Here is a 21,931-nt window from a genome sequence, read left to right as displayed (position 1 = left end):
GGCTGTGATGGGCAAGGAGAGATGCAGGGGTAATGGTTTTTCCCTTTGGAAAGCTGCAACAGGGAGATGGAACATGCTCACATGCTTTCTTAGTCGTATCTGTGGGATAGATTTATTTATGTGGGTGTGCAAATTAATATGAAACCAATGAGGCTGTTTTTAAGATCACATTTCAAAATAAGTTTGAGATAATTTTTAAGGCAGATCTGTCTCCAGCCATAGATTCCTCTTATTTCTTTCTTTTTTTTTTTTACGATTTTATTGGGGAATTGGGGGAAGGGGAACAGCATTGGGGAAGAGGAACAGACAGGTAGACAAATTGCTGTTTTGTTCTTCAGTCTAGTTGTGGAGGATGTCGCTTCACTGGCCCATGTTGGTATGATCATTGTGCTCTTCCCGGCTGAGGCAACTGGATAGCTGGTGACTGGACAGCCGCTCACAGCGGCTCCTGGTAGCTCACACCGGCTACCAGCCGCTCACACTGACTGCCAGCCACTCACGTAGCTCACGGCAGCCCACTGCAGCCGTGCTGCAGCCATCGCCATCACCGGCGACTCACAGCAGCCCAGCTCCAGGTTGAGCTGTTGTTCATCATCTTAGCTGTAGAGGGCGCAGCGTCATTGGCCCTCAATGTGGGATCCGAACTGCGGCCCTGCTGCTCAGAGCTGGTGCTCCCAAGCGAGCTCTTAACCTGCTGAGCCACTCGGCCGGCCCCTCTTATTTCTTTTTAGCACGAATAATGGTTCATTTTATTTCAATCATAAATATTCTTAAGCAATTTAATGAAATGCTACATTTTTGAACCATGTGAAGTATCTCTTCTGGTTGTTTGTGTTAAAAATGTCAGTTCAAGTCAACTTGTTTCACCAGCATCGGGTATCTGGGTGACTTTTGGATCTTGTTGAGAAACTCCATCTCTAATGAGGAAAAGGGGGGAAAAAATGATTTTGACTACTTTGTCATCTCCTGACTGTGTTTTACTGTCAGGAAGAAAATTATACTTAAGGAGTTTTCCCTTCTCCCTTATTTTTAAAAATTACCATTAAAAAGTACAGAAAATAGAAACATCTGATGAGGCCTAAAGAAAACATAGTTGTCTTATTTTCAAATTTGGTGCTACTGTTTGCTGCTTTTAGTATTTAATTTAATAGCTCTGTCTGCAAAGTAATACTTGAAAACCCATATACCAAATGTGTGTTTTGCTTTGAGATTATAGCTCTTACTGTGTAACAAATTATCCACAAATATGCAAGGGAATAAAAACAGCACCTTTGGTGTTAGAAGGAGTTGTTTCACATAATTAATAACAAAGGTAGATTAGTAGTGATGTCTTAATTTTGACGTTTAAGGTAGATGTTCAGAATTTATTTGGAACTCGCCATGAAAATTCTAGGATCTGGATCTGCGTCTTCAAATCATATTGAAATCTTGACTTTGAACTTGGTCGGCATGCAATGGCAAGTTAGGAAAGAGGCTCCCAGTTAAGGAATTTGAGCCAAGTTAGCTCTTATATGGGAAATTTTACCTGCCACTTATTTATTCTAAATTTCCTGAATCCTTCTAAAACCAAAGGTTAACGGTGTGAGGTTGTTAACATTTTATTCTCTGACCTGCCATTAGTTCATTAATGTCCCAGGGTGGTTTGAATATTAGTGAATATTAGTTTGAAGGAGCACTTAATTTCCAAAATTTCAGGTGGCTAATTGTAGGCTTTCCATCATGGAAGGACGTAGCTGGGCATATCTGAGTGAGTGGCAGTTGAGGAACCTGGTTCCATTGGAACTATATCAAGCCATTCAGTGGAGAAAATCTTTTCCCCATTTGTAGAGGTAGGGCTAGAAAAATCCGTATTCGTATGTTGATTTCCTGTGTCTGATACCCAACGTGTCTGGTAAAAGAACAGGATTCAAATTCCATTCATGTTATTTCCATTGCTCTTACAGGACTGAAGTACTGTGTATGAACTAAAAAAGGCCTGTGTCTTGAAACAAAAAGATATCATATGTTGATGACTAATAGTGGTCTAGAAGCAAGGACTTCAGAAATTTCTAGACATTTCTAGAAAGTTTGACTGCATTGTATAACAAGAGAAGAGATGTAATGTAGGTATATTTCCTGTTAAAAATTCCTGTCTGGACCATTTGGTGTACTGAAAGTGTTCTGACACTGGATTGTCATGATGGTTGTACAGCTCTATAAATTTACTAAAAGTCATTGAATTGTACACTTGAAATGGTTGAATCTAAGCAAAGTTGTTTAAAGCCGTCTCTATTTTACACTGAGACTCTCTCGTTGTTTGTTAGAGTATTTATTGACCTGTGCGTATACAGCACTGCACATAAGAGGTGTATCCCAGTCTTTACAGAGTTCGCACGCCAGTGGGTGCCATCAAAAGACAACAGACAATATGCAAAACAAATAAGTATATAAAGTATTAGAAGGTGAGGGCTATGAAGGGAAAAACAAAAAGGGGAAGAAAGCACATTGGATGAGGGATGCAATTTGAGTGGCAGAGCAGGTCTCATTGAAAAGTGACATATGACTGACCGTCTCAAGGAGGTGAGGGGTTACTTGTTCCCCTAGGTAGGACAGCAGGAAAATGCTTGACATGTTCAAGGGGCAACAAGGTGGCCTGTTTGGCTCATGTAGAGAGATCAATACGGGAAAAAGTAGGAGCTGCGATCAGGGAGGTAATTGGGGGCAGGGAGCAGATGTGTTCAGCCTTGTAGACTATTTTGCAGGTCTTTGGCTTTTCCTCTGAACGATGAAGGCTACTGTGGAGGGCTTTAAGCAGGTGAGTGACATGACCTGACTTACGTTTTAACAAAATCAGTGGCTGCCGTGTTGGTAATAGGCAGAAGGCGGGGAAGGTGGGTCAGCAAGTCTAGGAAAGATGACGGCCGTCTGTCATGAGGGGTCAGAGGCAAGACCCGTTTCAGAACAGCAGCCTTCCAGGCTCGCAGGGCTCTGTTAGCTGAAGGTACCAGTGATTCCTCCCGTCTCAGAAGGGGCCCGTGTGCCCATGGGGGCTCAGAGCTTTTTGGACGAATGAGGACTAAAGGCCGAGAGCCATGTGGATATTAAGTTTTACTTACTATTAACTTTGATGGAGTATGAACAGGCCATGGGGTAGCTTGATGGATTTCACTGGTGTCCTGCAATTTGCTTCTCTCTGGGAGCTTATCTAAAGAGAGGGGGACAGCCCTAATCTGACCTATTGCAAAGCAAATTCAGAATGAACTAGTAAGTACAGCACTTTAAGGGATGCATAGAACCATACTGGGTTTAGAGGTCTGTTCATGTGACTTAGGAAGCATGGCTAAGAGCCTGCTGCTTCAAGAAATGTCTATTCTTTATCAAGTGGTTCCCGCCCCCCCTGAGTTAGGTGGGTTTGGAGGGAGTTCGGGCGAAAATTTAATGCTAATAAGTGAACGCAACCTCTTCTCCCTGGAAAGGTCTAACTCCCCTTAAACAGTGGTCCCCCAGTTGAGTACAAAGGCTGCAAAGAGAATGAAAGCTGATTACAGCACATTTTCTCGCCTTTGTCCAGCATCTTCTGAAAATTATTATTTTATATTGAGACTTTGTCTGCATTAGCAGTTTTATCTGCAAGGAAGGGACTTCTAATTTGCTAATTAGAGAACTTGTTTTTCGCAACCAGGATCCTACTGTTTTGGAAATCACTAAAGATTTTCTGTGGGATGCGAGCTCCTTAACTGAAAAATTCCAGCTAAGTTCATCAATATGCTGAACAGGAATTGGCATATGCTTGCATCATTCAGTGTTGTAGTTCTAGAATTTAGAAGGAAAAGTGTATGTCCTGCCTCCTGCTTAGTCACAAGCTATGGATCCTAGCTTCATTTTCATATTAATTCTGTTTTTTATGCATCTCGCCAAATAAGATTCTTTATTTTATTTTATTTTATTTTTTTGGTCACAAAAAAGTGATTAGTTCCTTTTCTTTTCTTTCTTTTTTTTTTTTTTAAAGAATCCCAGACATGTAGGAGTCCTCCATTGAACTGTCAAATTGTGCTCTGTCTTCTTAATAATATACTTCTAATGTGGTGGAATATTTTTTTTCTTGTGGTATTTTGTGATACTGAATCACCTAGTTGAAGAATTCCTGAACCAACACCACACAGCCACACCTTAATCCAAAGCTTTTTCTTGTTATTTGAGTGTTTACTGTGGATATCTACCCTGTTGCCTCACCACTGTTTTCTTTAGCGTGAGTTGCTGTTTTTAAATATTTTTAAATCTTTTGTTACTGTAATTGGACAGATCCACTTAGAATGCAAAGATGTGTAATGTAATTTTAATTCGGTGCATTTGTAATTTTTCCATCAGTTTTTCTTTCCGTGTTAGTTTTGCAGTGTTTCTGGCATTAGTCTTCTCAAATTTAGTGTGGTAGTTATGGGAGATTCTGTCTTTCTGTGAATAGCTGTCTTTAGATAACAAAAGCAGTTGGTTACTCACTTCATTTTCCTTTATCATCATACTTAGCTTTGTGCCTCACCTACAAACACATAGCTGTGTTTAAAATGTTGGTACGTACATTGTTAATATTTTCTTTGGTGATTAGAAGGAACCAAGGTCAAAGCTACCAATAGGCTATTTTCCCCAACCTATTGCTTGGGCTGGGAGATTCAGTGAGTTGTGGAGCAGGTGTTTGGACCTAGACATGCACTCCAAGTTGACATTGACCTCCAGATGTGGTTAATATCAGAACTGTCAAGAAGTATCAAACCATGTAGATAGTACCATCGTAGGATATTTTAACGGGGATCCCTGGAGCCAACTATCTGAGTTTAAATTTTGGCTCCACTACTTGCTTAATGGTGTGATCTAAATACCCAATAAAGTAACCTTTCTAGTATCTTCATCCGTGAAATGAGGTTAGTATTGTCAGGAGCAAATAAGATAACCCATGGACATTGGTCCATTGTCAGTGGCCTGTAAATGTTAGCTGTATATAAAGAATGGGTGTGTGTGTGTGTTGGGGGGGGGGCGGCGTGGGTTAAAAGCTGCTCACTAAGAGAGTGATGTGGGACAGGTTACCCTCTGACCTTCACATGCCCCATCTGTATAACAGGGATGATAGTGAAGTTTGTAGCTTCCAGTTGACTTGAGAATTACGTGAGATGATTCCTATAAAGTACTAATGCAATGTCTGGTAACAGTTAGTACTCAGTGTCAGCTCTTAGTACTATTCATGTCTCTTTTCATTGTTCTCAAAACAGTTTCCTTGACCCTACTCTTGGAAATGCTGACATGGGGGCTCAGGAATGTGAATTTTATTTTTAGTGAAGTTCTCCACTGCATAAAGCCCAGCTCTGGTCTTTGGTTCAGCATCTGGGAGCCACTGTTTTCATTATCCATGGCCATGTCTTGCTACTTAAATTGTGAAATAAAAGTGTGTTTCACTTACAAATTAAATTCCTGTTTTTTTTTTTAATGGTGACCACTTTCTTTGTTGTCAGTATAAATAGATCCCATCTGTAACTCTCACAGTTGAATTTGTTTCTTCTCCATCATTGATCAGTTTAGTCCCTAAAAATATTGGGTTGTCGGAAAAGTCATGACGTATTTTTTTCTATGTTTTTCGTTGCAAAAATGTGTCATGACTTTTCCGACAACCCAGTATAATACTAATCCTTAAGGTTTGTGAAGATTGTCATCACACATTTTATTTTGACCACAAATTTTTGACAATGTGAAAAAAGAGAAAGCTGGCCATTTTTGTGTTTTCACAGGTTTGTTATTATTTATATGTCCCTTGTATGCCTCATGTATTTTATGCAACCCTTATTTATCCAATGCCCGCACTGGCAGTTGTGGGTAACAAGGGTGAGGAAATTAAAGTGTGTCTTGCGCTCACAGCACTCACTATGTGCTGGTATTCTTTGGGGAGGTTCCTTGTTACCCCCCTGTTTTAGAGTCCTGCCATGTATTGAAAACATTACAAGATTTTTTTGTTTTGTTTTCATTTTATTGGGGAACTGGGAGAGGAGAACTGTGTTGGGGAATTGGGGAAGGAATTCAGTCTAGTTGTGGAGGACGTCGCTTCACTGGCCCATGTTGGTATTATCGTGCTCTTCCCGAGTGAGGCAGATCTGTCGCCGGCCTCTGGAGGCCGCTCACAGCTCGGCTCTTGGCAGCTCACACTGGCTCCCAGCCACTCACTGTAGCTCACGGCAGCCCAGCTCCAGGTCGAGTTGTTGTTCAGTATCTTAGCTGTAGAGAGCAGTGTCACTGGCCCCAATGTGGGATCCGAACCGGGGCCCTGCTGCTCAGAGCTGGCGTCCCAAACCAACTCTTAACCATCGCACCACTCGGCCGGCCCAACATTACAAGATTTTTAAATGCAGCCAACATGGGTATTTGGATTTCTGAGAGATCCTTGACAGACTCTCTCTTGATATTCTCAGGGTTGAAATGGAGAAATGAGGATTTGTAGTAGATTGAAAAACCCTTCCCAGGGAATTCTGGATAATGCACCCCTGTAATGATGGAGAGTTCTATCTTTGGCCCTGGAGCATTTTTATCAACAACTTGACAAAGGAGATGGATTTATTAAATTTGTGAATGGCATGTTGCCGGGAGGCATAGGTCTGAAACTTGATGACAGAATCAGGATCTCGGCACTTCCTGAGAGGCAGCAATGATGGGTGAAAATGAATTATGATTTAGTAGAGAAGCAACAGATGGTACAGCCAAATGGAAGAGTTGTACAAACTGGTTCAAATCACAGCTTCCGTGCTTGCACAGCTAGTAAGCTGAGTCTCAGTTTTCCATTTGTAATTACAGGGCATATTATTAATTTACAGGGTTTTCATATGGGGATTAAAATGTAAAATTACAGTGAGGAACATAATGGCTTCTCAGAAATATTGGCTTTTTAAAATTGTCTCATTTTAAGGTTAAAATAGAATATCTGATTTAATATGGATCTGACTTACCAGTCACATGAAAGAGACCCAAGGATCTTTTTTGCTCACACAATTCTATAATCATTTTTTCTCAAACTTGTTGTCTATTACTGCCCCCTCCCCAAGAAGCCTTTTTAGACATTTTTTCCCTAATCACCCCCCTAGCCCATGAAATTTTAATGCCATAGATCAACTGTATATCTGATTATGTACTACTCTATGTCTATCTGTGCTTTAAAGATAAAAAGAGTAAGAAATTTTGCCCCCAAGAACAAACTTGCACCGTATTGGGGCAATGTTACCCCTGTTGAGAGTGCATGCCATAATGTATGAAGACCTCAGAAGGTCAAGAGTCCATTGAGAATGTTCCCAGGTCAAGTCTTAGAAGCGTATGGGTTCAATTTTTTTAAAATAAGTTTTTGTTCTTGTTAATTACGGAAGTACTACATGTATGTATTTGCAAAATAAATATCTTCCTGTATCCTACTAATATCTTTGGAATTCCCATTCCAGGGGTAACTACCATTAACAGTTTAGCAAATTTCCTCTTAATCTTTGTGTATTTTTCATCACTGGTTTTGGTTTGTATTTAATTTTTTCTTTACATGATAGGATGTAATTTCATCATAATGGCTCAGCAATTAGCTTTTTCCCCACTGAATGGTGTCAGGTATGCCTTCCTCCATTGTAAATATCTATGAGTTTTTCAAATTTAACTTTTAAATAAGTAATACATTAATATGGTTTGAAGTTCAAAGGGTAGAAAGAAGTGAGTAGTGAAAAATCTCTCATCGCTATTTCCTCATCATCTACTAGTGTTACTCTTCTTAGGTATGCTTCCAGAGGTATTTTATGTACATACAATAAATATTTATAGATGGTCATTTATTTTTGTTAGTTGTAAACAAATGGTATAGCATATTACCATGTATATTGTTTTTTACACTGAAAACTATAACTTGGAAGTTTTACCATTTTAGCTTAGGTTTCTTTTTCTTTTTCTTTTCTTGTTCTACACTATCCCATTGCATTGGTTTGCCATAGTTTAGTTAACTAGCCCATTAGTGGTAGATATTTATCTTGTTTGCAATCTTGGATATTATCAATAATGCTGCCACAAGTAATCTTGACCTTGTATTAAATGCAAGCATATTTGTTTAATTAACACCAGGGTCAAAGGAGTGCACTATGTAATTTTAATAGTTACTGCCAAATATTCTTCTGTAAAGATTCTTTCACTCTGTCAGTAGCAGTAAATGAAAGTCCTTATTTGAATACATCCTTGCTAACAGTGTATAATCAAACATCTTGATGTTTGCAAATTCAGTAGGTGAAAGAATGCATCTATATAATTTTTTGTTTCACATTATTAGTGAGGCACAGCAACTTTTCCTATATTAAGGGGCCATTTGTTTTGCCTTTTTTTGAGCTGGTGGCTTATATCCTTTGCCCATTTTTATATGGGATTTTGGGTTTATCTATTTCTAGAATTTCTTGATATACTAAAGAACTTTCCATTTTGTGGTATGAAGTGCAAATATTTTGCTCATTATTTGCTTGATATTTTTTATGGTGCTTTCTGCAATCAGGAAATTTTTTTTAAGATTTTTATTGGGAAATTGGGGGAGGGGAACAGGGCTGGAGAATCGGGGGAAGGAGAACAAAGAACAGACAAGTTGCTGTCCTTTTGTTCTTCAGTCTAGTTGTGGAGGATGTTGCTTCACTGGCCCAAGTTGGCACCATCATTGCGCTCTTCCCAGGCAAGGCAGATCAATCCCCGGCTTCTGGACGGCCGCTCACAGCGGCTGCTGGCCGCTCACGCTGGCTGCTGGCTATACAAGGTAGCCCATGGCAACCCACTGCAGCAGGGGCTGCAGCCTACACCGTCACCAGCGACTTATGGCAGCCCAGCTCCAGGTTGAGCTGTTGTTCAGCATCTTAGCTGTAGAGGGCAGTGTCCCTGGCCCTCATATGTGGGATCCAAACCGGGGCCCCCTGGCGTCCCAAGCCAGCTCTTAACCAACGTGCCACTTGGCTGGCCCTAAATATTTTTTAATATATTTGACTTTGTCAGTGTTTTTCTGACTTGGGTTTTTTTTTTCCTTTTCACATGATATGTAAAAATGCTTTCCCTACTACAAATTTTCCTACAACTGCTTTTTGTACTTTTATTTATTTATTTTAAATATTTTAATCTTGGATCCATTTGGAATTTATCTGAAAGTAGGATTCTCTACTTTTGGAATTTTTTTTTTTTAAAGGGCAGCGTCACTGGCCCTCACATGTGGGATCCGAACCGGGGCCCTCTGGCGCCCCAAGCCAGTTCATTACCTTTGCGCCACTCGACCCGCCCGAGATTCTCTACTTTTGAACCACTATATAGTGTTAACTAGTGGATGTAGTTTGTTTAGCAAGTTCCTACTGATGGATATTTACATTATTGCGAGTTTCTTCGTATTATAAACAAAAGGCCAGATGGTAAGTATTTTAGGTTTTGTTGTGTCTATCACAGCTGTTCAAGGCTGGTTTTATAGTTCAAAAGTAGCCATTGATATACACAAAAAAATGGATATGGCTGTGTTCCAATAAAACTTTATTTATAGAAACAGGTGGTGGGCCCGATTTAGCCCAGTTGTCACAGTTTGCAAACCCCTGTTTTAGCATATAGGTTAGTTTCATAGGTCTGGAGTTGACTCCTTGATCTGTCATTTACCATCAGAAGGCAACTTTTGTAGCTTCTGAGCCTGAGTTTTGTTTTGTGTGAAGTGGGGAAACTACTACATTCTTGACAGAAGTTTTCGAAACAATCAAAAAAGATAAAATGTCTTTTCGTCACCTTGACTTGGCACATAGTGAATATTCTCCAAATGGATGATGCCTTATTGATGTCATTTTATTGATGTGTATGTACTATTAAATGTCACTAAGCAATTTATAGTAGGGCTGGGACGAGGGTGTCAAACTCATCAAGATAAATTATATTTTAATGGAATATTTTTGTTTACTGATTTTTCCTTTTGCCTTGAACTCCAATATGTCTTTGTAGAGCACTATTACTGGTAATATCCTTATTTAAAAATTTTATATTTTGTTCATCATGGAATTTTTTCATTCATTTTAATCTTTAAAATACTGTATTAAAATATTACTTATCTTGAGAGCTGAATTTTTGGTGAATGCCTCACCCTTAACCCTTTTGAACAGTACTCTTTTTTTATTATGAAATACACATTTTTTAAAATTAGTTTCAGCTGTACAACACAGTGCAATAGTTACACTTTTTTCCCCTCAAAGTGACAACCCCACTCTCCCAATCCATGCCCCTCTTCCCCCCAATATCATACATATCTATAACAATTTCCTTGACTCCACTCCCACACTATACTCATTGTCCCATATATATATATATATATATATATATTCACTTATAGTTGACATACAATATTATACAACATCAGCTTCAGCTGTACAGTGCAGTGATGAAGCCTCTACCCCATCCATGATGCGGTCTCCCTAACAAGACATGTGACCGTCTGACACCCTACAAAATATTTACAATATGATTAATTACATTTCTCGAACTGTCTTTCATGTCCCTGTGGCAATATTGTAGTTACCTATTTATGCTGTCTAATCCCTTCCCCTTCTCCCTCATCCCCACCCCCTCCCAACTAGCAACCATCAGTTGTTCCTCTATATCTCCGAGACCACTTCTGTTTACTTTGCTCATTCATTCAGTTTTTTAGATTTCCACATATAAGTGAAATCATATGGTATTTGTCTTTCTCCGACAGACTTATTTCACTTAACATAATAGTCTCTAGGTCCATCTGTATCGTTGCAAATGGTACGATTTCCTTCTGCTTTATAGCTGAGTAATACTCCATTGTATGAATGTACCACAGTTTCTTAATCCAGTTATCTACCGATGGGCATTTCGGTTGTTTCCAAGTCTTGGCTATTGTGAATAGCACTGCAATAAACATAGGGGTGATATATTTTTTCGAATTAGCGTCTTGGGTTTCTCTGGATAGATACCCAAGAGTGGAATTGCTGGGTCATACAGTAGTTCCATTTCCAGTTTTTTGAGATACCTCCATACTGATTTCCATAGTGGCTGCACCAGTCTGCAGTCCCACCAACAGTGCACCAGGGTTCCCTTTTCCCCACAACCTCGCCAGCACTTGTTGTTTGTTGATTTATTGATGATAGCCATTCTGACCGATGAACAGTACTTATTTATTATGTTCTATGTGCTGTGTGAACAAAATAGGCAAGTAGTGGCGTCATGGAGCTTAATTTCTCATGGACCATATACTAGGAAGAGAAATGACCCGGTTAAGGAAAGAGCATTGTTAGGTTATTTTAGACAGCTAGGTTAGCGAAGCCTCCCCTGATTAGTTGAATGAAGGGAGTTGTTAGTGTTCTTGTCACTGTTCCTTCTGCTAAATCTCTCTGATTTTTCTTTCCAGTTCCCCTTTATTGGAAGTTACTTACAGTATAAATTTATTATAATAGAGAAAAGTCCAAGTTAAGTGAACTGTTGACAGTGTGACAGAGAGACACAGAATCCATCGTGTTGTTTTGACTTCACCTCATAAATGTGGCGCTTTGTGTCTAGACATTTCCCCAGATAGCATTTAATGGTCAGTACCTTGGGGAGCACACATTCCTCTTTTTATTGTTATCATAGGCAGGGTGTTAATCATTCTGTCTGCACCCTCTGAAGTGTTTCCCAGTCCCATACACCCCCTCCACACCGTCCCCTCCGCTGTTGAGTGAATGCCTCATAAAACCGTTTTTAATTTCTTGCTCTTTTCCTTCATCTCTCATGTCGGTAGGTTAGTATACAGACGGTTATCCCTCCCAAACACCAAAATTCCCAAATTCTGTCTCTGGAAATTTTTTCCTTTTCCTACTTGGGATTGAAATTTCTCATGAGCTGGAGCGGTTTATATTTGAGAACACATTGTGGGGCAAGATGCTGACAATGGAGAGGAGTGGGGTGAAAAGGGCTTCCATCCAAAGAAAGGAAATCCTGTCCTTAAATGTCAGTTTCCCTCCCTGGGGGGCAGCTTTGACCTTTGGGAATGATAGGTGGTCCCCTCCACCAGTCTTCCCTGAATAATAACTTGTGCTGTGGCTCCTCTCTGAGGCTGAAGACTTTGGTGAGAGGGAACTGTTCCCATTAAGACTTTCAGGGATTCTTATCCTGTGACTCTGGTGTTACAAGAGTGAGACTATACAGCAGGGGACTTCAGAGCTTGCTCCCTGTCCTTTTGTCTAAATGAAATCTTTAAACCCTTACCCAAGTTTATTCCTCTTCTGCAGGGAAAGAAGGTAGGAAGAAAGAGACAGAGGGAAGGGGAATGAGGAGATATTACCCTGGTGTGTGTCATCCAACATGCATCCTGATGGTTTTTATCTTTATAATTTGACATTTTCGTCTTAGTGATGGATATAGAAAGAACTGAATAATTCAACTGTGGGTCTTTTTCAACCAACATTCTGATTATATCTTACATTTTTTAGTCACAAGTAGTAGAAAGCTTACTCAAACTATTTTAAATACAAAGACACTTAAAATTGAAAATCTAGAGATAAAATTTAAATTTCAGGAATGGTTTTGATCAGGTCCTACCTCTATTTGTTTTCTTTCTTTTTTTCTGTTTTTGTTTTTTTGGCTCCTGCCTTTTCACCTGTCAGCTTTGGCCTCTAGCTGATCCTTTCTTGATTTTAAGTCAGTCTGCTCACTCTAGTTCATTCACATTCAGAGAGGAGGAGAGGAGGGTAGGTTCTTCCCTCAGGCTCTGAACTGGAGTCTGCAGCCTTGTTTTGCATAGTACCAAACTAAGCCATTCCCTTCCACAGGAAATCCCATGCTCTAACTGGCTTAGTCCTGGGTTAACATTCCTTCCTGAGTCAATCTCTTGATTAAGGAGGAGGGAATTAATCTCATTGCCAAAAACCAATCAGGAGCTATTTCTGGAGCCAGGACCAGAGTCTTGCCATCACGTTTGCTGAACACTCAGTATGTGCCACATTCTGTTGGGCATGCTCTGTAGTTAATAATTTATTTAACCTCATCACATCCTTGTGGTTACTTTTAGGAATGTGTCCAGTGGAGTTGAATGTTCGCTAGACTGTCAGCAAATGTTTTTATGTGCCTGTTTGATTCTTCCAAGTGTTGCAAGAAGTGTTTTATAGAATTTAGAACTCTGACAAGTTTTAGAGATGATATGATATAATCTTGTCATTTGTATGTAAGGAAATGGAATCATTATAAGACTTGACCATTGCCACATTCAACTCCACTTTTCCAGAGTTGAAACTGAAACGGAAAGAGCAAATGTGTGACATGGCTGTCACCACTTGGTCCTCTGGCACCCTTGACAGACATTGCTAATTAATCTTGTGTTTATTGACAAGTAATCGTATATAGTCATTTGGCGCTAACATGTGAGTTAAAGCTTATTTGCCATACCTGAACTAAAATTGAAGTTCCTAGTCTTCCAACCCAGTGTTTTTACACTATCATGTGACGTTTTTAGTCCATGGATGCCTGTTTAGGTTAAGTTTTATGGGACAGTCAGAATTCTGAAAGAACTGATTCTTGTCATATGAAGAATGTTGATTGCTTGAAACCAAAGATAACTTGAAGGTTTAAACCTTCAGGTCTGGAACAAGCTTACCTACAGTTTATAAACACTTCAGATGTTTGGCATCGAAAAGTAAGAGTTGTGACTGTTTTGTTGATAGCTCAGATGCTTTTTGTAACCAATTCTATGTCGTATGTACAAGAAACAAAAATAAAGTGGGCCCAACTTGAAACAACATTAGATTTTGAGTGAATAGACCATTCCAGTTAGTAGTAGAAATTCTGATTGCATATTTGGGTGTGGGTAGATTCAACTTGAGAGATATAACCTTTTAATCCCAGGTACAGACTTTGTCTTTGAAGGACCTTTAGGATCCTCCAGTCTGTGAGTTGAATGCATGCGCGGTGCGTGCATTACTACCACCGTGTGTGCTCTTGCAGACATCATTAATCAATCAGTCTGAGCGTCTCTGGCTCAGAACTCCCATGCAATCACTATTGGCATCTTCACTGTTTGTAATATCCTCATTTACTTTTTTAGAACAGTCAGCTAGGCTTCAGGGAGATCTTCAGCATTGGGTTTAGAATCTGGAACTCCCAATTTTAAAATGTGTACTGTTTTTCATTTAGCATTCAGTCCTGAAACAGAGACCCTGGGAAGTGAAACAAATAGTAGCTGATATTAAAAAAATGAAGACGTTCCCATTTCTGATGTTATTGTCTAATATGTTTTTGGTATTATGGTTAGTTACCGATAGTTATCTTAAAAAACACCATTGATGGGAAATGGAGGAGGAATGAAGTTTTTATACCTAAAATTTAAAAATGAAAAATTTGCCAAAGTATTTTAATATTTGGAAGGTAAATTTATCTTCTTAACTGGCTTAAAAAATTAGAATATTCCTATCAACAACATTGAACAACTTCATAATTATACATGAATAAAATGAAAACAGTAGAGCAATATGAATGCTTTTATAGCACTTTTTCTTTTTTCATATATAAAACAATTGATGCACAAAAGGTAATTAAATTACCAGTAGTAGAGAATGCAAATGAATCATAAGCTAAATCCCATAAAGCTTTTTAATTAAAAAATAGAATAGTTTAAAGATGTGTTTCAGATTTGAGTGGAAAAGCATTAATTATACTATTAAGTAACAAAATGAATACACATATTTTTGGATTGTTGCTGTTGGTTAAAAGTATATAACAAGATGCAGGTAATACTTTTAATATAAATTCCCTGAGGGAGGCATTAATAAGCATATTTGACTAGAAACAGCATATAACATATATATTAGTTTTGTTTTTAATTAGATTTAGACAGAATTCATTATTTTTAATGGCTTTTCATTAGGGAGTAGAAACCATTATTTGAATATATTATGGTAAAATAAATTCAAGGTGTATGCTTATTTTCTGCAAAGAACCTCTTATGTATTTAAAGAAACCATTGTTTGAGACACAAATCATAGATATTGAAATTCCCTGCTTTTAAACAAAAGTGTGATTTAGATGCTCTATAAGTATCTTTTTTTTTCCTTAGTTCACATATTAATAGCAAACTATATTGAAATGAGACATTTAAATTGTAAAGAAGTCTTTTGCTAACTAGTTATATTTGTTCATATTTGGACTTCTCAAGTAATATTGCTGGAGGTGGAGACAAAATGAGATGTTTCTCTCAAATGTTTATTTGATTTTTTTCCTTTGAACAAAATAACTAGTTTGATTCCAAATATATGCATGGCACCCAAGTTCTTTGGGTTAAATCTGCCTTAAGGAGATACTGAACAACATCAAGTAGGATCTCAGACATGAACCCAGATTTACAGTTTTGCCATCATTTTGACGTGGGAAATTCTGTCTGCCTTAAGCAGCCCAGTTAGAATTAATCTCCAATTGTGTGATTTATCCCTTCTACTGAAGAAATGTTTTGCTGATGTTGGTCTGCTGAATTGTAGCATCTCAAAATGAGAAAAATACAGTGACTTGGTGATGGTACACCAAGAAGGTAAAATTGGGTTTTTTAAATGTACAAATGAGTCATAAATTAAGGTAATAATTTTGCTCCTTAACTATAATTTTAAAGATGAATTTGTCCAACTTTATAAGGTTTTTATACAAGCTTAAATAGTGGAATATCAGCCATAAGCTTGCCGTGTTTCTCTAGGCCAGCCTCTCTTGTCCTTTGGCTTTGTGCTGTGGAAATCCCTTTCGTGCAAAGAGGATCTGATGAGAATCCCAGCATTACGTGCCCTCTCCTTCATCTGTTAGGCCTCAGACCCCGAGTATATAACAGTCAACTCAGTACAATCTGAATATTAAAATGTAACCCGCTTAACAAAACTTAGATTTTATTTTGGCTTCTGTGCAATTTTATAAACAGTTTTCATCTTGTTATCAGAGTAACCACACAAAAAATGACTCCATAGAAGGATCAATGAGGAAACAAATTTTGGTGTGTTGCTACTAATGGAACTCCAAACTTTATTCCGAGCTCATGAGTTTTCCTGCTAATTTCCATGTTTGGACCCGCCACTCGACAATACCACATTGCATTTTTTGTCATGACTCCTTCGTCTTCTTTGGTCTGTGACAGTTTTTTAGTCTTCCCTTGTTTTTCATGACCTTGGCATTTTTGAGGAGTATTGGCCAAGCATTTTGTAGAATGTTCCTCAGTGTGGGTTTGTCTGATGTTTTTGTCATGATTAGACTGGGGTTGCGGATTTTCAGAAGTATCCCACAAAGGCTGTGTGCTCTTCGTATCACATCTTAGGAGGATGTGCGTGATAATCCATGATACTGCAGGTGATGTTAACCTTTACTACTTGGCCAAGGTGGCGCTTATTTACCAGGCTTCCCCAATAGCAGTCGCTATTTTTCTGTTTCCCTGCTCTGTTCTTTGGAAGCTAGTCACTAAATCCAGCCGGCACTGGGATTAAGCTTCACCTCAAGGAGGGGTTAGCTCTACTTCTGATTCTTGTCCCCTGCCCAAGTGGGAAGCCCTAGGACCTACTACACCTCTCTGCACTCAGGGAGGGAGTCCCCTCAAGGGTCACCTCCTCTCTAAATCCTGTCCTGAGGGAGCGCCCTACTCTCGCTTTATATACCGCAAAATGCCTGCCTCCACCTGCCGGAGCCCTTGTTTGGACGGCATGTTTGTTTCCTCCATTATGTATGTAGTCAGGCGCTCGAGGGCTTGCTGCACAATTTTTTATAACACAATAAGAACAGTAGTAATTATAGCATGCAACCACTTACTGAGTTTTATGGTTTGGTACTTGTTATAAATAAGTACTTTTACATGGATTATCTCATATAACCTTCACAACCACTGTTGAGTGGACACCATTAATTTTCCCCATTGTACAGATGAGAAGACTGAGCCATAGGCAGCTTACGTTGCCCAAGGACCTGGGACAGCCCTGCTCCCTGCCACCCATTTCTGACCTCTGTGACTGGTACTGAGCAAGTGTGGAATTACTATTTAAAGGAATACAGTGATGAATTGATTTACAGGACTAATTTCCCTCCTTGACTGATAGTCGCCCTTGGTGGGCTTGTTAAATTTGCACATAGATTCCACATACTTATGGCTTATTGTATCTTATCGCCATTCAGACTAATTTTATGTATTAATGACTAAAGAAAGAAATATTTACTTCTGAATTTTATGTCCTGACTCTTGAGATGAAGAAGTGAAGAAGAGTTAGTAAGAAGTCAGCAGATAGAAGTATAAAATTACTGCCAAAATAATGTAATGGGACAACGTGCTGTCGTATCATTGCAGGGCAGAACTGTGCAACTCTTCAACTCCGTCTTCCTTGTGCCCCCAAAGTGTGACTGGTGGACTCGGTGTGTGTAGGGCCCTGTGCTAGGCTTTGTAATGAAGTGGAACAAGATGCAGAAGAGACCTGCCCTCAGAGAGTAACCCCCTAGTGGTGAAGGCAGACACCAGGGAATAAGCAATAAATTTCAATAGTAATAAGATGTCTGAAGGAAACCGAAACCCATTGCCAGGAGCGTGCCGTCTACAGGAGCCTCTCCGACAAGGAGATATTTACGCTGAGATCAAACATTTAGCCAGAGGTTGGTTTCAGAGGCAGTCCTTGAATTCATTAAAAAGAAAATATTTCTCATTATAGTTGACTGAGAAACTCAATCTAAACGGATAGATTCTTTTAGTGCTGATATGTTGGCAGTATGTCTCCATCAAGATCTCATTCCTACAAGATTCTGAACATGGGAAATTACTTTTGGCAGCTTGAACTGCCCTGTGGTTTCTACTATGTGCCTCCCTCCGCCCCTTTTGAGAACGTAGCCCTGTATATTAGGTGGCCACGTCAGACCTGCTGAGCTGTTCAAAAAGGGTCCAGCTGCCAAGATGCAAATATCCTGCGCATCCAAGCAAGTCAATAAGGGTAAACTAAAGTGCAAGTGAGACTTTTCCTTCTTATTTTAGATGGGCAGTGTCATACCTGAGAGCATACCTGAGAGAGGAAAGCTTCTTGCTGATTCGTTGTTTTGGTTTTTTTTTTTAATCCCCCAAACCAGGTTTAAGTTAACCACCGTCTTTATTTAGTGTCATGTTTCTTACTTAAAAGCATTTATTTAAAGTTCTGAAAAACAAAGCATTCAATACTGTGAGACTTGTGCAACTACAAATGATTAATGATATAATTCTCAGTCTTTTATAAAGTGTCTTGAGACTGAAGAGATTTATACGGGGGGAATGGCAGTGGTGCTTCGATGTGAGAATAGGTAATCGATACCCGCAAGCTTGGAAAAAGTGTTCTGTTTCCTCCTCTAATGACATAGAGGACCGTGAAGCCCTCCAAAGAAGAATTAATTTAAAATCTGAAGTGGAAGATCAGTTTCAATTAACATTGCACTTGAATGTATATTGGGTGGAAGTGTGAAAGCAAGCATGTAGTCGGCTTAAATCTTCAGATTGTTACCAGTGAAGAAATGAATTCCGCAGTAGGAACCCCGATTATATTTTTAGAGTGCTAAATTATATTTCACCCATGTCGGGAAGGTTATGAGAAGTAATGAATTACAAGTACTTTCAGTGGTTGCAGAGTATCTTTTTTTTATTAGTTTGTTAATGATCAGGTGTCTATAGTTTTTATAGGTGATGTCTTGCATTCTTATTTCTTTGGGGTCATACATGTTTGGATTTATTTTACGGTGCATTTATTTTTTCATTGAGTAATTTGTACTGGTGAGTTTCTAAAAGTCATTATACATGCCCACGATATTAAAATATTAATTTTCATAATTTGAACATACAGGCCCAATTGTAGCTAAACAAAATTTACATCTTGGTCAGCCATCAAATGTAGCAACAATCACTTTATTCAATTTTTCAATGGAATTTTTTGGCACATGGAAGAAAATTTAAAGAGTGGACAGGATAATTAGGTCCACTCATTATGTCCTCTTTCACCTCCTTTTTTTCTTCAAATATATTGACGCAATACAAAATAAAGTTTGACTAGAATATATGCAAGTGCACTCTCTTCCTTTATGACTCATCACAGGCTTTCCCGAATTTAACCAAGAGGCAAATTAGCATGAGTGAAAAGCCCTTGACCGTTCTGTGTTTAGTTGGAGTCCTACAGCAAAGAAAACGGTGATGTTAACTTTTTCGAGAAAGTATTGTGGCACTTGTAAATGAATTTGAAAAGTGCCCCGAGGTTGCTAAAACTTTGCCAATCAGTGTACTTTTTTTTTTTTTTTTGATACTGTCTTTTTTCGTACTGTTTGGGATGAAGATTAGGGGAAATGACCCAGGCCTAGCATGAGGCCAAGTTATTTGCCAGATAACAAAATATGAATCATTTTTAGTGCACCATGTCAATTGTTGCAGTCATGAACCTTGCATTACCATGACTGCAAAGATTTTCTGTGTTTTTCCCCTTTTTCATGGTACCATTGTTTATATCAGCTGTGAGCTCTATCAGACTTAGGCGGATGGGGAAACTCATGCCAAATAAGTGTGGGATGGTGGGTTGGGCACAGGGGTGGGCTCTTACTTAGTTGTAGGGAGACTTACCTTAAGGTATCTTTGTGTCCTCCATCATACAAGGCTAGGTATAGAGCATGCACAAAAATAGGGATTGTTGGACGGGTTAGTCTCCTGAAATCACTTTGGCTGTTCATCTTCTTCTGTTGATATGTGAAGAAATGTAAGGCTAAAAAACCTAGGAACACATGTGTTTGTATATGTACGTATATACACAAACCACACTTTATTGATTGGCTAGTCTAAGTTCTATCTTCTAAATATTGTAAAGTTTAGACTTACTCTATGTTGAATACTCAAAAGGAGATTTATCTTAGTCTTTCTAGCAAAGGATCTTTTTTTTCCAACAAGCTTGTCCTGCTTTGTCATATCAAGACCATTAAAGGTAGGGTACAGAAAAATCTCAGAGTTACTTATCAACTTAATAGACATCACCCCCAAATATTTCCAACTAGGACAGAGAAGCAGATACAACGTGTTTTCTCTATCTATTCTTGACTGGTACCCATAAGGATTATGCATTATAGTTGCATTCTCTAACTTTGTTTTGTGGCATATGTCCCCCAAAAGTCTTTATTTATATGAGTGTTGAGTCCATTGTGAAGGTAACTTGATATCCCCATCTTTTATGACAGAGAGGTGAGTGCCTTAATTCACAAGTATACAAACTGGCCTAATTGAAAAACCTTTCACAATTAGACAAAGGAAAACCTTGTCTCACTGCCTAGACTCTTTGTAATGACACTTGCCCAGTGTTGTGTTGCTTTCATTTTTAATTTTTTGCTATTCTGGTTCACTGACTCTAGGAAATAAGAAAGCTGTGATTAGTATGCTGTAAACAATAGCAAAGCATGCTAAATTGATTAAGACTTTTTCTGGTGAATAAATGGTTTGCTTATTTTAGGAAACTTGTTTAAATTTTTTACAAATGTGAACAACTCTGACCTGCTCAACTCTCTCCTAACCTGATTACAGATAAAGTTAGCAAATGTTTGATTACAAATCAAGGAGGAAAACTATCTTAAGCAGTATATCTTTTCTTACATCTTCTCGCCCTATCAAGCAAATGGCTTGGACCTGTAGTTTTCAATGCAGTGTCTGACATCTTTGGAGTAGCCACGTGTAGGACAATGCACCTTGGGAAATGCAGTGCTTAGCTTCTACTTCTTATTTGTTCCATTCCTAACCCTTGAGCCCTGAGGACTGAAGTATCGTTTTCTTTCACCAGGTGCGTATGGGCCTGAGCACTGGGTGACATCTAGTGTCAGCTGCGGGGGCCGTCACCAGTCTCCTATAGACATCTTAGACCAGCATGCCCGCGTTGGGGAAGAGTACCAGGAGCTGCAACTCGATGGCTTCGACAATGAGTCTTCTAACAAAACCTGGATGAAAAACACGGGGAAAACAGGTAGACTGTGTCTTCTTTACCTGTCCACAAAGCAACATGAACTATTGGGTTGTCGGAAAAGTCAGGATGCATTTTTGCAACAAAAAACATAGAAAAGATACGTCATGACTTTTCCGACAACTCAGTATTTCTGGATGGCTCTGGCATTTGCTTTAACCATGACTTGCTCCTTAAGTAGTGAACACAGCTATTGGGAGCATATAGCTCAGTGAGAGCTTTGGAATCCCTGAGTTTGAGAACCAGCCTCTTGCTTTACTAGTAGCTATGTGATTTTGGACAAATTACTTCACCACTCTGTGCCTCAGATTTAAAAAAATACGATAATGTGGATAATAAAATTGTATCAACCTGATAGGGTTGGAAGGAATAAATGAGTCAACATATGTAAAGTGTATAGAATGGACTTTCAAGAGTCTGTTCTGTCCAGTATGGGCCAGTGGCCACATGTGGCTATTTAAATTTAAATTAATTAAAATTAAGTAGGATGAAAATTCACCTCCTCAGTTTTGCTAGTCACATATCGTCTCCCCCCTCCTCTCCCTTTGTTAGATTGTCTATTTACAATGTTTGAAAGCAGAGAAGACACATTCAGGTCTTCTTGGGATTTGGGGGGCAAGGGGGTCACTAGACATATTTATTTTCCAGTTTTATTGAGATATCATTGAAATATAACAGTATCCCTTTTTATTTTGTTGATTGTTTCTTTTGCTGTGGAGAGCTTTTTAGTTTGATGTAGTCTTACTTGTTTATTTTTGCTTTTGTTGCTTGTGCTTTTGGTGTCATTCATATTATCATTACCAAGACCAATGTCACGAAGGAGATTTTTCCCAATGTTTTCTTCTGAGTTTTGCAGTTTCCAGTCTTCGATTTAAAGCTTTAGTCCATTTCAAGTTAATTCTTGTGAATGATAAAAGGTATGGGTCCAATTTCATTCTTGTATGTCAATATCCCATTTTCCCAGC

The 21,931-nt window shown here is 38.8% G+C and overlaps 1 protein-coding gene across 1 annotated transcript in view; it reads left to right on the top strand.

Annotated features, from left to right (window-relative positions):
• Positions 1 to 21,931, top strand: part of LOC109395835 (receptor-type tyrosine-protein phosphatase gamma-like) — a gene marked incomplete at its 3' end in the record, with an annotated part of 531,517 nt that overhangs the window by 423,691 nt on the left and 85,895 nt on the right. The window contains exon 3 of the mRNA XM_019667172.1: positions 20,790 to 20,969. Coding sequence (XP_019522717.1) covers positions 20,790 to 20,969 — 180 coding nt within the window. The remainder of the gene's footprint in view (positions 1 to 20,789; positions 20,970 to 21,931) is intronic.

This window comes from Hipposideros armiger, unplaced genomic scaffold (genome assembly GCF_001890085.2).
Source record: "Hipposideros armiger isolate ML-2016 unplaced genomic scaffold, ASM189008v1 scaffold_487, whole genome shotgun sequence".
In the NCBI taxonomy this organism is placed as follows: domain Eukaryota; kingdom Metazoa; phylum Chordata; class Mammalia; order Chiroptera; family Hipposideridae; genus Hipposideros; species Hipposideros armiger.
This window is presented reverse-complemented; position numbering and strand designations above follow the sequence as displayed.